The following is a 16256-nucleotide window of genomic DNA, read 5'->3' on the forward strand; positions in this document are numbered from 1 at the left end:
TAAAGCGTGGAATAAATCGTCACGCGAATGAAATACACCTGTGATTCGGTACGCGTTTGTGTGGGCTTTAGAGCCCATAAAGTTGCTGTCCGACGAAGTATCAATTAGCTGCAGCCTACGTGAATCGACTAGCAATTCATAGTGCTGTAGGAAATCGATACCGAGTATAGCTGTGGGAACATCGGCAATGATGAACGTCCACAGATACTGTCGTCGGTTGCTCAGGTTGACCGTAAGTTGTCGTGTACCATAGGTGGGAATGACTGAGCCATTCGCAGCGCGTAGTCGAAGCATAGTGGCTTGAGACTTACTGTTACCGATAGGTACGACAGAAACTTGGGCACCCGTATCCACAAGGTACCTAGCGTTGGTGCGATAATCGTGCACGTAAAATAAACGGCCAACCTGAGGTGAAGTGCCGGCGAGTACGGCCGCATTTACTCGCCGGCTGAGGAGTTTCCCGCCTTGTATGAGCAGGGAGCTCGACAATGACGGGCACCGGCTCCGAAAGCACGGTGAAACCAGTACCAACCTGGACTCGCTTCCGAAACCGCCTTCTGGCGTGGCTTGGAAGATGCCCGCTTGGGGCGAGTCGTTACGGCCTTACGAGATTGTGACCTGGGTCGGGGGGCGTAGGGGGCTGGCACACTTGCGCGGTCTCGGAAACTGAGACGAGTATGGATACATCTGTCCCTATCCCCATGAGCCGGAGGTCGTCTAGCATCGAGATCAACGTTAGAACGGGAAGTACTAGCAACCAAATAGTCGTCTTTGGTGTTAACTCGTGCTAGAATCTTATCTGCTATGAGGGCCACCTTGTTGAGCGGGGTGTCCTCGAGCAGAGCCGTAAGGGTTGGCTGGATACTGACTGGTAAGGCTTCGAGCCACAACTCTTTGACTATCTCAGAGTCAGCTGTCATGTTTCCTGCAAGGGATTGCAGGCGCGTGAGGTGGTGGCTCGGCTTAGCATCACCCATAGGGTGACGTGCTAATAGTGTCCTCAATCGTTCCTCTCTTGATGGGAGGAAATGTCGAAGGATGGCATCCTTAAGACGGTCATAAACGTTTGGAACGTTCGGATTGAGGACAACCTCACGGACAGCGGTTAGGTGATCCCCGGGCAATGATTCCAAAGCGTAGGCGTACTTCTGCCTTTGATTGGTTATGCGGCGGATCTCAAATTGAGATTCCAGTGCCACGAACCAGACTTCTGGATCATGAGGGATGAAAGGAACCGGTCGAAAACTGATAACCTGTATCTCGGAGTCTATCATATTTATGTTATTCTTATCGTTATCTACCATATTAAGTTGCCAAAATATTATATATTGAAAAATATCAATACGAATATATGCAACAGATGTGGATAGATAAATAGACTCACCGGATTGATCTGGTTTGGAGAATTGGCCAAGTTTGACTTGTGCTCGATGGATTGGGTTACCAGCTGTATTGCGTGTTCCAAATACGGCTCACCAGTTGTAGTGGATGTCGAGTCGTGGACGGACTATGATCACCACTACTATTCGATTACGCGTCCAAAAACGACTTGGTTCCCTTGATAGCCCGTAAATCAGAAGGCTTTACTAGTCCAGATCAAGTATATTTATTGGCGATCTCGTGGTATCGAAATAATACCGAGATGTGCCAAAGAGTACAAGCGAATAAGCAGTGCGTGAGCAAGCTCGAACCAAACAAGGCGGAGAACGAAACAAGAAGTGAAACTGATACAGTTAAACAAATACAGTAAAACAATCTCTGGTACAATTGGTTACAATAATAATAGTTGTTTCCGTTATTCCAATCGTGTTCTTATCGAGACTGGCCGGTCACTACATCATCTCATTTAACAATATTGTATATTCATCATTCTACATTTTAAAAGAAAGTAAATATACAATAGAATTAATGGTAACAAGTTACTTTGTATAGTTCATAAAATATAATGTATACTTCAAAGTTGCGCTTAACTATTCTTTTATAATTATTATTTGTAATCAGTAAAACTGTACAAAGTTTAATTTTGAATAAATAAACTTTGTCATCTCATTGTGTAAATTTATCATTGGGATCAGTCATTTCATTATTGATTTTATTAGTTACCATGTGAATTATTAAAACCTACTTGTTCATATATATCTATCTAATAATTTATATTAAAAGGAAGGATCATTGATTCGTAATATCTTTATTTATTTGTTATTTAGATTGATTGATAATGTGATCTCTTTTATCCATCAAATTTCATGAAATAATACTTCATATGAAATCTAATAAAGTATGGTCTAAGCCTATATCATTGAACTAATGAGATGAATGAATAATTAGATTGATATTTTGGTCAGTTGTGGAACTACATTATAACTGTGATTTGTTTGACATTGCATTTAAATTTTGCGTGGTCGGTATGGCACAGTAGTAAATTATTTTTTGAATGGCTTTTTTTCAAACTACGAAGTTTAATTTGATAGTAAATTATTTGATGTTTAAGTATTAGGTAGTTGTTTTCTTCTAAACTTAATAGATCTCAACAACAATACCGTTTTTTCTTGGAATGAACTCAGAGAAAATGTCTGAAACAGTTCGACCGACGGTCATTATTACTTATCTTTTGTTAACCGTGAATGCAACTAGATGATTCGGACTTTTCAGACGACCTAGCTCTTCTATCTCATACACACGAGCAAATGAAGATCAAGACAACCAGTGCAGCAGCAGCCTGTGCATCAGTAGACCTCAACATACACAAGGGAAAAATCAAGATCCTCAAATACAACACAGAGAACACCAACCCAATCACAATTGATGGAGAAACTATCGAACAGGTGGAATCTTTCACGTACTTATCTGGTCAGAATCATCAATAAACAGGGAAGATCTAAAGCATATGTGAAGGCATGGAATGCCAAAGCAAGAAGACCATTCCTACACTTCAACAACATACAGAACTCAAAACAACTGTCTGCAAGCGAATAATAATAATAGTAATAATCTTCAACACGAACGTCGAAACAGTTCTACTGAATGGAGGTGAAACTTGGAGAATCACCACAACCATCATCAAAAATGTACAAGTAATTAAAAACACGTGTCTACTCAAGATATCCAATATCCGTTGGCTAGGTGCAATCAGAAATAGCCTACTGTTGGAGAGAACGAACGAGCTTCAATCTGAAGAGGAAATTAGGAAACACGCTAAATGTGGATATGACATACACTGCGGGAATCACGTAACTGCATCACGAGACAATCGTTTACTTTGGATTCTGAATGTAAACGGGATGAAAAAGAGGAAGACCAAAGAACACACTGTGTTGGGAATTGGAAGGAGATATGAGAATGATGAATAACGACTGGAAACATGTGGAAAGAATTGTTCAGGACAGAGTTGGATGGAGAATGCTGGTGAGCGTCCTATATTCCTCCATGAGGGGTAACCGGCGTAAGGAAGTTTTTCAACAGTGAATATAGTATGATTTCAAAGTAACTCAGATCTCTGTAAAATCTGATATAATTTGTAATGAAAAAGTAGCGAGTTATTTAAAAATTGAAGGATAGGAGATGAAAAAATGATACATTACTTATAAAGTATAAAGTAAATTGAATTTGTCACTTCGCATTATTCATTACTAGTGCAATGTACACTTCCTTAACCGTCGTGAATTAGTTAAAGAGCATTTCACACGTATTGAGCATGGAATTCACGTGTTTGATAATTTTTAGACATTTAGTAATCCCAAAAACTATGAAAATCATTTCAATAAAGTTGTACAATAGCAGTGTTAAGGGATGGAAGTTTTTTAAGTGAATTGTCAGTCAAATTATACCTTTTTCGTCTGTTTATCGGTTTACTGATTTATCATAATTGCCATGTCAAACCTTGATTGTTAATGATAATTGATTTGCCTGTTTGCATATTCTTTAGATGAAGTGATTTTCTGAAAATCATTTTAACCTGTTGAAGGTGACTATTACTTATTGATCCCAGTTGGAGTTACCATTTAAAACCAAGAAGCACTGGACCACTGTGGGACTCCTTGGGATACTAGAAGTCTGATAGTAAGACGAAATATCTATCTATAAGTCCTTGATTTTAAATGGTAACTCTAACGGAGGTTGATGTGTGACGGTACCTCTTCATGATTACTATAATCGTGTGCTTGTCATGGTTTGCTTTGCGATGAGTTTCTCAAGTTATAGTGAGTTTTTATAAACGGTGGATTACAGATGTGTTTAGAATGAAACAGTCCTCATTAGTGGTATTGAATAGTTATCTCAGTGTCTTATAATTTGTCTGAACTTGGAAATATGTGGTATTAGATTTTACTCAGGTGATATAAAGGTTTAACAGCACTTACAAGACTCGAAGTTCCTGGAATGCATCTTTCGAGGAGACGCGATTGTTTACTGTTGAGTAATCGCATACTAAAATGAAACAGGCGCTTGGTGCTCTCTATTTATTTATGTATCTATTTAATTATATACCAGCCTACCAATAGCAGACTTGTATAGCAAAGAACAGTAAACAAATATGCAAAAACCATGATCATTAAATTGTCCATTTTATTTTCATCTCCAATATAATAAATATTGATACTTATTACCACGGTGACAAATATTTGGTAAAAATGTGCAGGTAATAAATCTTTTTTTCGTTATTTTCGACTATCTTTCAATGTTTTTCTATTTGTTTTCTTTTTATCACCATAGTAACTGCAACATTTTTCTCACAGTACTACTAATAATAGCAACTATGTACATATATAGTTATTATCGTTGACTTTATCATCCCAATTGTTAACAACCAATATTTATTAGTGTAGTTACAATGGCGGTTGACTTAGTTTGAAATGAATACATATGTATGTTTAGATATTTTGAAAAAAGAGAGTTATAGGACACTTCTCAATAAATTGATTATTTCTAATGTAATCATTATTTTTGTTTTCATTACCTGAAGGTTGAATGAAATTTGAAGGGCAGGGAAGAATGATTTAGAGAAATGAGATAAAGAATGGCTTTGTTACAGACATTAGACAATTTCCATAGTCCTATCCTTATTGATCACATCATTTATTGTTTTAAGCAGTAGCGTATATATAGGTATGTAGACATGTGTTGTTGTGCGTATATACATAGCATTAATTCTATAACAATTTTTACATATACGTGTAAGTGTTTCGGAGTCTTTTGGAAAAAATGGGACTACTGTTTCTGACCACAAAAATGTAAATGCCTTTTTTAGAGTAATAATTTTTACTTTAAAAAAACAGGATCGTATGAATTCTTCTAGGGTTAAAGTTTTGAATAGGTTTGCATTTTGTTTGCATGCATGATACACCTGATCAACAGATGTAAGCATAATTTATAGAATTGTTATTACTGTTGTTGTTTTAAGTAAACATAATGAAAACAGATGTATAGGCAAATGTATTCTTAGTGTTATTAAATAAGAGAAATACTGAAACAATACATAATAAACATACTACTGATCTGTGTTATCAGGCATAGAGTTCATAGATTTAGGGTCGTTGAGATAAACGTCCTCAGTAGTTGATGAGGTTGAGTAATAAAGATTGTAATTGACTGTACTGAAATTAGTGTAATGACTCTTTTTTTCCCTCTATAACATGACTTTCAACAATTCTCCACTTATACTTTAGCTTCATTCCTTTTTCTGAAGCATATGTTCACTGTTCCGTCTTTCTCACTATCCTTATTACTATTATTTTAATTTCTTTTCTTCTTAATTTCACCTCATTTCGCTGATTTGATGTGTCAACGTGTGCTAATACACATTTATACCAATTACTACATTAATTTTGACTGGTCAAGTTGTAACACATAGCTCCTTATAGTAAGGAGAGACGAACAAAGCAAGCTATTAGAAGAGTGTTTACCAAAGACAAACTCGTTGGGTTCAAACTTCTGGCTGGCCGCGTCTTTGGGTCATCACAACCCCACTAAGGGAGCCACATACACTAAGTTTCTTGATATATCGCTGGATAGTCCCCAGGATCAACCAATTTGTATATTAACCTCAGATAACTTATTCACCCCCTCGACTGAAGATTATGTAAAAGAATTAGTTAAATCTTGATAAGGTGATTTATTTGAGCCACTAAAGAAAAATTGATAGGTCAACAAAAGTATAATGTGAATGTATTCAAAATGTACTTGAATGAAGAGCAATACAAATACACTTAAACATCAGCGAAACAATGAAAGAGTTCTTATTCTAGTCTGTTTTAGGATGTATGACATCAGGATGAAAAACTTTATTTCTAAACTATGGAGAAATAAATAAACGGTGAAAGGTATTTTCAACTTGAGATGATTTTGATAATGTTGGATTCTTCGGCCTGGTTTCAGAGCTTTCTATTACTTGTTTGAAAACATCCTCAGTATTAAATTAAAAGATTTAGCAATCAATGGTTTTTTAAGAAGTAGTGTCCTGATGACATTATCATAATTGCCCATTATTCTTTCGCTCATATGTGTTTACGAATTTAATCTTTCACAATGTGACTGTTGAGAATTTAGATTTATTCCGGCATGTCTATTTATGAAGTTTTATGTTAATCTATCACTTGACTGCCTGAAGTGATTGGAGCCAAATGATAATTACTCACAAATACTAATTTCCTGATGTAAAGCTCAAATTGATGGAGTATCAGTTGATGAAAAAAACTGATCAGCAAATTATGAGTCGTTTCATATAGAATAATCATGCATTTATGAAAAACAATATTTCACACAAGACAAATATAATTGAAATTCATTTACAATGTAAATGATTATTAACATCAGATTTTGTGAATCATTTACTAACTTATGAAATTATTGTTATTGGTCGTAATTAATGTCACTTTTTTTACGACTCAGTCAATTAGGCAGTTGAGTAATATCACTAGTTGTTGGGCGTAAAATAATATGGATTTGTTTTTATTTCATTTCATCTACGTGCTTTCTTTGTTTGAAAAAGTAGAGCTGAGTTTTCCTGTATTCTCCGTATATGTATATATATGCATAATGTAATTTACTTATTATATCATCAGTCAATTTGTTTATTAGAGATCTTACTTACTTACGCCTGTTACCCCCAGCATTATCCATCCAACTCTGTCCAGGGCAATCCTTTCCAGTTCCTTCCAGTTTTTCATTCTTTTCATATCTGCTTCTATTTCCCGACGTAATGTATTCTTTGGTCTTCCTCTTTTCCTCTTCCCTTCCGGATTCCAAGTTAGGACTTGCCTTGTAATGCATATTGGTGATTTCCTTAATGTATGTCCTATCCACTTCCAACATCTTTTCCTAATTTCCTCTTCAGCTGGAACCTGGTTTGTCCTCTCCCATAAAACGTTGTTGCTGATAGTATTGGGCCAGTGAATGTTGAGTATTTTGTGTAGACAACTGTTTATAAATACTTGTACCTTCTTGATGATGGATGTAGTAGTTCTCCACGTTTCAGCTCCATACAGTAGAACTGACTGTCTTGACGTTTGTATTGAAGATTGTGACTTTGAAGTTAGTTGACAGTTGTTTTGGGTTCCATATGTTCTTCATTTGTAGAAATGCTACCCTTGCCTTGCCAATCCTCGCCTTTACATCTGCATCTGATCCTCCTTGTTTATCAACGATGCTTCCCAGGTACGTGAATGTTTCCACCTGTTCCATCAATTGTGATTGGGTTGGTGTTCTCCGTGTTGTATTTGAGAATCTTGCTTTTTCCTTTGTGTATGTTGAGGCCTATTGATGATTAGAGATCTCAGTTGATAGTTAATTTGTAAAAGTCACATGTGGTGAATAAGTGTTGAAACATGAACATTTTTTAAACCCTTTTATTTTGCACGCCACGAAAATTTCGATTTTTGTTTTCTGTTATATATATGATTGCAATTTACTGAATGACTATCACAGTTACTTGTAACTAAAAACTAGTTTATACTCTAATTATTGCTATGGTAACAAGTGTTTTTACTGGTTTCCAGGTGATAAATAATATTTTTCTTATCCTATATTGTTCATTTTGTTCACTTTTTTACATATTGAAAATAAATTTACTTCACTGATTACTTGATATTTTATGAACTCATTTTATACTGTAAGGGTATGTGATTTTATTTCGTAGTTTAAAATGTGTGAGTTTAACATCGTAGTTATTTTTTTGTGTGGATAATAACGGAGATGATGTAAGTGGAATCTATGTACAATAATTTGGCATGAATTCCTTATGAGATCATAAATTTGACAGAGTCGCTGTGATCGAAATAATACATAGAATTAAATTAGTCTAAGCAATCACCTAACAACATCCACCTTAAATTAAAAAAAAATTCCAGTTGATTGTATTGGTTGATTTTGTTCGGTTGGTATCTTGTAGTTCGTATGATTAGTTTTCAGTGGTTGATCTCCATTGGTAGATCATCTAGAATATATTCATTTCTTTGCCATTCATTTTGTAGCAAATGCTAAAACGATAACATATTGACGTTTCATTCGTTAAACATTCTTGTAGTTACACCAAGTTTTTTAGTTTTTTATATATTTATTAATTGGAAAGTCCGTTTATTAACCCATAGGTTTTGGATCTACAAATTCAAGATTGTTCTAGTTAACTAACTGACAATATTTTGAACCTTGAATATTAAAATCCCAAACTATATGTTTTAAGATTGAACCAACTGGAATGGAGCTGATTGATAAGTTGATTTCCTTCGTTTCTAACGGAAAGTTATTTATCTTTCAATCCTGGAATATTTTATACAATTTAATTCTTATTAAGATCATGAATTATACTCGGATCAGTTTGTGATCTTAACAGAATTCAATAATCTCCACAACTCCTCTACACTGTTGTTTTATTGTTGGTATGTTTTTTCTTCCCATTTACAGGTCTCCATTCTGTAGCAGATATCTACTGTGATTGTTGTCACACAGTATTAGGTTGGAAATATGAACAAGCTTTTGAATCTAGTCAAAAGTATAAAGAAGGCAAGTATATCATAGAATTAGCTCATTTAATTAAAGACAATGGATGGGATTGGGTAGTTTCTGAATTAGAACAACGAAGACCTTATTGAAAGTGTATTTTTTATTGTGAAGACGAGTTTATTATCATTTATTAAATCTTCAAAGCGAAAGCCTTCTACTATTACTACTACCGTATCCTATGTTATGCATCTTTACAGTTATACAAACATGTGTTGTTTGATTCGTGTGTTATTTTCTATATGGTTACATATTATACAGTACATTGTAACAAATATCGCCCATAGTCTTTCAATTTTCAATGGAAATCATCACCCTTTTCGTCTATAGCCTTTTGTCTTTTCTAAATTTTACTTCTCTAGCTTTCTAACTGTATCTTCCCTTTCTCAGCTACCTTCGTGTGTACGTGTTAGTCATAACACTGACACTGTAGGTCAAGAAAAGTTTCTATGATTCATTAAACTTTTTGGTTTTATAGTTTATCTTCTTTTTAATCTTGTTTACATATTCCTCTGTTTGTCCAATGGATACTTCTATTGATATTATTCTTCACTCAAATTTGTCTATGTATCCGTTCACGGCGAATCAACTGATAATTATTGGTTTGGATGATGCACATGATCATAAAATCAATGATCCCATTACACATCTGTGCGGTTTTGCCTTGTGTGTATTTTATGTTTCTCCAAATAAATCCAAAAAAATGTACTATGAAGCCATGTTTATCTTTCTATTGACTTCGGCATGATCGACCCAACAGAAAATATTAGATTGATTCAATTTCACTTTTTTTTGTTCTTAAAATGTTAACATTTTATCGTTAGTTTTGTGTTTGCCTTTTTTTTTCTCGGCACCATTTATGCTTGATTTTATTCTCAGGATAGGATCAATCAAACTGATTATATCATATAATTCCCATTTAAATTAGTACTTTAACAAAACTTTTTCATATATATATATATACGATTGTACAGCTTGATAATAAATTCGTTGAAAAGAGATCCCTTCGCTGAACTTCGTGTTTTTTTATATCATATAAGTTTGAACTTATAAATTATTAGGTATTCTTTACATTGTTTGATGCTAATATTGACCACTATTGGATAGGCCTATTACTTCATTGAATTGTTACATTATCGAATAGTAAATCATAACTTCACTTTTAGCAAGAAAATCTTTCGTCTCTCTCGCTCGCTCTCTTTATTCCTCCTTATCTATGTTTCTTGTTATCACTAAATCTATGGACGAATTGCAAAACATACACTATTTTCTTTGTTTAGCCAGCTTGATTAATTTTGTCTGTTATTTCGTGCTTTTTTTGGAATTACTTTTTTTTATTCAATGAAACAATTTGTAAAACTTATACATGTATATTGCTTATGTAAATATGCTACTCTTTATATTTACTTATCATTATTCTACTACTTTTGCATACGCTTTCATTGTTTATGTATGTTTATGTATGCTCCTATGTTGTTCAGCAATTGTAACAATAACAAAACTCAATCATCATTTATTTTAAGCTGAATAATTTGTTTTTTTCAGTTTTATCTATAGGTTAAGTAATACATGTACCAAATAAAACATACATATATACACACATACACAATGATAACGATTAGATACTTGGGAATGTTCATTAGTTTTACTTTGATTATCTTTTACCGATTATTATCATTATTATTATCACTATGACTACTCAAATTTTTTTTTCTTTCTCATTTATTTTATAAAACTTAATTGAATGTTATCATCTTTATAAAAATAAATTGATACACACATATAAATCGAATGGATTCAATGATTTCTATCATTGTTTTTTTTATAATATCGATTTCCTATATTCTTCCCCTTTTTATCATAAAATTAATAATTACTCATATTCTATTCTCTTTTTGTGTTTCTATCATTGTTTTTTTATAGTATCGATTTCCTATATTCTTCCCCTTCTTATCATAAAATCAATAATTACTCATATACGACTCTCTTTTTTGGTGTTTTGTTTTCTCTTAATCAATAATATTCTCATTTAAAACGATGTATAATTTTGTATGGAAGAAACTTTTTTTTCTTTTCTTTTTTTTTAAGAAGGAGAAAAAAAATTTCACTTGACTTCGCCTGTTGTTCATTCCTTTAATCAACATTTTGCTTTTTTGGTAATAATTATATTTAGAAATTATTAACTGTTATATTATTGATTTGGTTTCAATACAATCATTATTAATAATTTGATTCAGGTTCTTTGCTTTTATTGTTTGTTTGTTTTCTTTTTTTGCTTTTGATCTTTTACTACTATCTATTATATGATTTCAGTTTTGTTCCTTTATGTTTTGATGATCAGTGTTTCAAGTTGTTGATACTATTCTTGTCATTAACATTATCATCATAGTACTATCTTGTTTATCATGTTTCAATGAACAATAAACAAACAAAACATAATGATGGTCAAAGTGGGTAACAAATTATTAGAACCAATGGACATCATAGTAAACGATTTAAAAGTGAATATAGAGGGAGTTACTCTCACTTTTGGCTATATCTATCTATTACCAATTTTAGTTATCATTACACCAATGTGGTAAATTTGCATTTATGTTTTTTACTGTTATAAAAGGCAGACGAACATTAATAAGCTTTTGTTTATTATTATCATTATTGTTGTTCATATTTTGCTTTGATTTTCTTATTGTGTGATTTTTTTGTTTGTTTGTTTATAAATTTATGTAACATCTTATTCATTACATCTTAAGTGAATGTATTACTATTCAGTCACTTCAAAATTCACATAATAGACAACATTAATAAACAAATTAAACTTGTGAAACATCTTTCGTTTTGTTTTCCCTCTAGTTCATTCAGATTCTTCTAGGATTACAATATTCTCATTTATTATTTCTATGTGTTTCCCTCAACAACAACAACAACAGCAAAAATGTCTCCAATCCTATATTCTTTATCATATATTCGTCAATATATACATATATACGTGTATGCTATATTGTTCATGCAATTTTAACGCTTCGTTTCCTCCACCTTATCACTTGTTCAATATTCACTTGATCATTATTGTTAATCTTTTCATTCAATAAAAAACAAACATCTTTAGTTAAGCATCAATATAATGTAGATAAAAGAAGTAAACAATCTAGATTATTTTTTTGTCGAAATAATCAGTTTGTGTAAAATATTATTACTTAGAGGTTGTTCTTTTTTTTTGCCTTTCTTTCTTCTTCTCTTAGTGTTTCCTTATTATTACTTCTATATTGTCTCGTATAATGTTTACTAGATGAAGTCATAAGAAATGATGTAAATGATGATTATTTTTAAAGTTATCACATAAAGCAATGTGAGGGAAATGTCTTGAAACTTCTTGTTGTACAAATATATCTATGTATATATAATACACATATAATGATATTATTATTATTGTTATTACTAATTCTGACTGACTATCATTAATCTTATCAACATTAATATTATCGGTTCACTTTTTTGTTGTTGTTGTTGTTTTGCTTATACAATTTGAGCAGGGCTCAATTATTCAACATTATTCAGTTACTATGTGATTCAGTTTTTCATGGGTGGCTTTTTGTTTTTGTTGGTTTCATTTTATAATTATGTTTCATGAAAAAGAGAAAAAAGTAAAAAATAACAAAAAAAATTTATAAATAACAATAATCTTATATTGATCAAACTGTTTTATTTTTAAATAAATCATAAATAATAATTTTTATTATATTTTGTATTTTAAGGCATATAAGTTATATGTACTTGTATTTCATTGTTGATATTTACATTGAATCTTGAATATAATGATTATTAGTTCAAATGGTAAAATGTTATCTACTTAGTTACTAGGTATAGATCATTACCAACTTCAACATGTGTGAAGCTACTTATAAAACTTTGTAATTACCGGTTGTAGAAATTCATTACTGAAATCGGTCATTCTGTAATGACGTCTGATTAACGATGAATCCATTTATTGTTTCGTTGATTTGTGATCAAGTACATGCAGGTCTATAGGTTTATTAGTATTATGTGCTCATTAGTGACTAGCTTTGTGAGGTGATTCTTGGAGTTCTAGCGAGAAGCCGTGACCACTGGAGTTAATCCGTGTCAGGTAGAGACGGGTATCTACCTCAGACATTGAAAGATGGTTGCACAATTTTGTGGATTGGTTAAAGTTAGGCATGAATACCATTGGATGCAGATTCAGTAGTCTAGAAGGTAAGCGTTCGCGCTGCTGAGGAGTCCCATACTAGGACGAAATGGCCATCCAGTGCTTACAGATTTTCAATGGTAGTCTAACATTGACCGATTTTATGATCTCAATGAATTCAGTTATTTGCTAATATTTATAACAGTACATGAAGTTCTAGATATTGAATTTTGTATCAGTAGACAGTATATTGTTAGAAGACAAAGTTATAATGAAGTTTTATAGCGAATTAGACTGACAGTTCAAGAAAATTAGAAAAACTAATCATTTGAATTATAAGTAGAGTTATTGGAAAGCCAAAGTTTTAAAGTAAATAACACATAAAAAAACGTTGAGAATATTAAGTTTTGTATGGATTACTATTTGAAATATAATCTATAAGGATTATTCAAATTCGATTTTAGCAACAATTGTTAAAGGTTACTTGTTTTGAAAATGTTTACTGTTTAAATGAACGATAATAATGATACATGTACTGTAGATAGTAGTGAATTAAACAAAGGAAAAGAAATAGTTAAATGAATAGATTGAAGTTATTTTTAATTGAGAGTATATTTATGTATCCTGCCAATACTTGATATGTTATTATTATAACTAGAATCTAATATTCCGGTTCAGAGGTGTCAATTTATTTTTATAAAATTCATCCACATAATTACTTAAAGTGTATGGGCTAACAGATAGTTTAAGTGTTGACCTATTAACTTAGTTTTATCAAACCTTTGAATAAGTTTTCTCTTTAGAGAATTAGGTTATTCAGGTGGGAAAAATGAAAAAAAAATTATTGAATGGGTCGTCAGTGTTCATTGATTGGAAGTCCTATTTTAAGACGGCTTTCTGATACTACGTTTTTGTAAATGAACATTCAGCTGAAGGAAGACCAGGATATGAATTATATCGAATTTTTTCTTTGAATGTTAATTATACTAACCAGAATTGTGTCTAAGATTACGTGATTAATGATGGGTAAGAGTTAGTGTTTCCGTGTTATTGATGTTCAGTATTGAATTTTAACCGATCTCTGTTAGCTTATCTATGCTAAGAACAAATGCCTCAATGTTCATTGTTGTTACATATTTTATTATCATATAATAATGGTTGTTTGTCAACAGAGGCTGATCAAAATTCGACTGTGAATGTCATTAACAAGAAAAAATTAACGAATAATATCATATCCATTGAAAAAGCTGATGTTTATCAAGACTCATCAGCTTAGTAGACTACAAGTTGATACTCAAAATGATGAATGTTTATGAACACTGGAACGATGGCACATTTAGTTGACGTGTTCTAAATAGAACTCAACAAAATCTGTGATCCCACTGTCCTTTCGAAAAAACCATTAAGTTCTTAATTTAGCATTATTGGGAAAAGTTACTTTATAAACGGAATCAATTTGATTACGGTAAGTTACATAAAGCGACTAATGACAGAGTACAATAATACGAGTTTTATAAATGTTGATTATTAACAGAAAATATTTAATTTAACTTTGATGGTAGTTGACCAGAAGTCTAAGAAAATATATCTTTTCTCAAATATATGCAACATTATTTGATATTTAATCATGAATGATCTTACACCGTTATTTTCGAGACAATCGATTCGACAGAGAAATTAGTCGGGTGATAATAACAAGTAAACTTCTTTATTAGTGCTACATTAAATCTGTGGAAAATGTTTTGCTATTTTACCATTACAAGGGTTCTATTGAGATAATACTATATGACCTTCTACAATGTTTTCAGCTAGTATTGAATACTAGATTATGGGCTTAGATATTAAACTGTGATAATGATGTTTATTAATTATGTTCACATTCTCATTACTTCGATTAGTTATGTCTTGTCCTGTCTGAAAAATGTTTTTGTTTCATTTATGGATTTATTTGAATCAATAAACAATATCTAGTAAATATATCTGTTGGAACTGGAGATAATGTACATCATCACATGAGCTAGCTAATTACTAAAAAACTAAGAGGTACTTTGCAGTGGTATTGTAGTGTGGTCTATTTATATCCACATGTAGTTTATGGTGATGGTCGGGCATTGAATGTATTTCAGCAGAAGGTTGATAAGAAGAGAACAGGAACGGCACGCAATTGGTACGAAAATGCATGAACAATTATAATCGGAGACTATGGACGATTATTTGCAGAAGAAACAGTCAAATTAAGACAATTGATTGTTATTTTGCAAATTAACTATTCACTATATGGTTCTCATATTTTAATGAGATATTGTGTAATGTTGTACTAAAATACATTCGATTGTGCCCAATCATCTTCTTGTTCACTACAGTATCTTATCAATTCTTAATCCCTTCAGAGTCTATTTTCATCACTTAAGCAGAGGTCAAGCTTAGGACCTTCATATCTTACAACGACTATTCTACTTTTAAACTACTGAGTTATCATCCAATGATCCCAATTTTGAATTTTAGTGAAGTTACAATGGTGTGTAATTACTATCGATTGGAGTATCTGTATCATCTAAACCCTTTATTTTGCTAAACACATAAATTCATTATTAACTACTATCAAAGTGAAATTCTCATCATAGCAACAGAATTTATCCAAATTAAGTATTACATGAATTTAGGCAAAAATAGTCAATATTAATTTACATGTAAGTTGTCTAGACAAAATAATATTTATCTTAATGTGAAACCAAAAAAACAACAAATTTTTTCACCATCAAAATGCTTTCAAGTGAAGCATTTTGAAATTCTCAGATTAGTTTCATTATTCAAAGTAGAAATGGTTTGAGTAATAACAATAATTTACATATCTTAAATAACTCAACTAAAGTATATATAGAATGGTAAATGTTTATTGGTTATGATTTTATTCCTGAGGCAACCAATTAAAATGCTTCATTTTAGATGTCAGCTGATGGATGCTACTGCATTCTAGATTAACGAATCTGTATAATAGTCTAAATTGTAATATCTTATATTATTCAGGTTGTAATTTTGAATTTCAAACAGAAAATATATATCAAAAGTTGTGTTTGCCGATCACTATTTGTTTTATTCATCG

General features: G+C 32.0%; 1 protein-coding gene across 1 annotated transcript in view; it reads left to right on the plus strand.

Annotated features, from left to right (window-relative positions):
• The window catches only part of Smp_200020 (uncharacterized protein), a gene marked incomplete at both ends in the record, with an annotated part of 29672 nt that extends 20589 nt beyond the window's left edge, over positions 1-9083 (plus strand). The window contains one exon of the mRNA XM_018794703.1: positions 8896-9083. Coding sequence (XP_018649089.1) covers positions 8896-9083 — 188 coding nt within the window. The remainder of the gene's footprint in view (positions 1-8895) is intronic.
• Positions 9084-16256: the final 7173 nt, after the last annotated feature.

This window comes from Schistosoma mansoni, chromosome 1 (genome assembly GCF_000237925.1).
Source record: "Schistosoma mansoni strain Puerto Rico chromosome 1, complete genome".
NCBI lineage: Eukaryota > Metazoa > Platyhelminthes > Trematoda > Strigeidida > Schistosomatidae > Schistosoma > Schistosoma mansoni.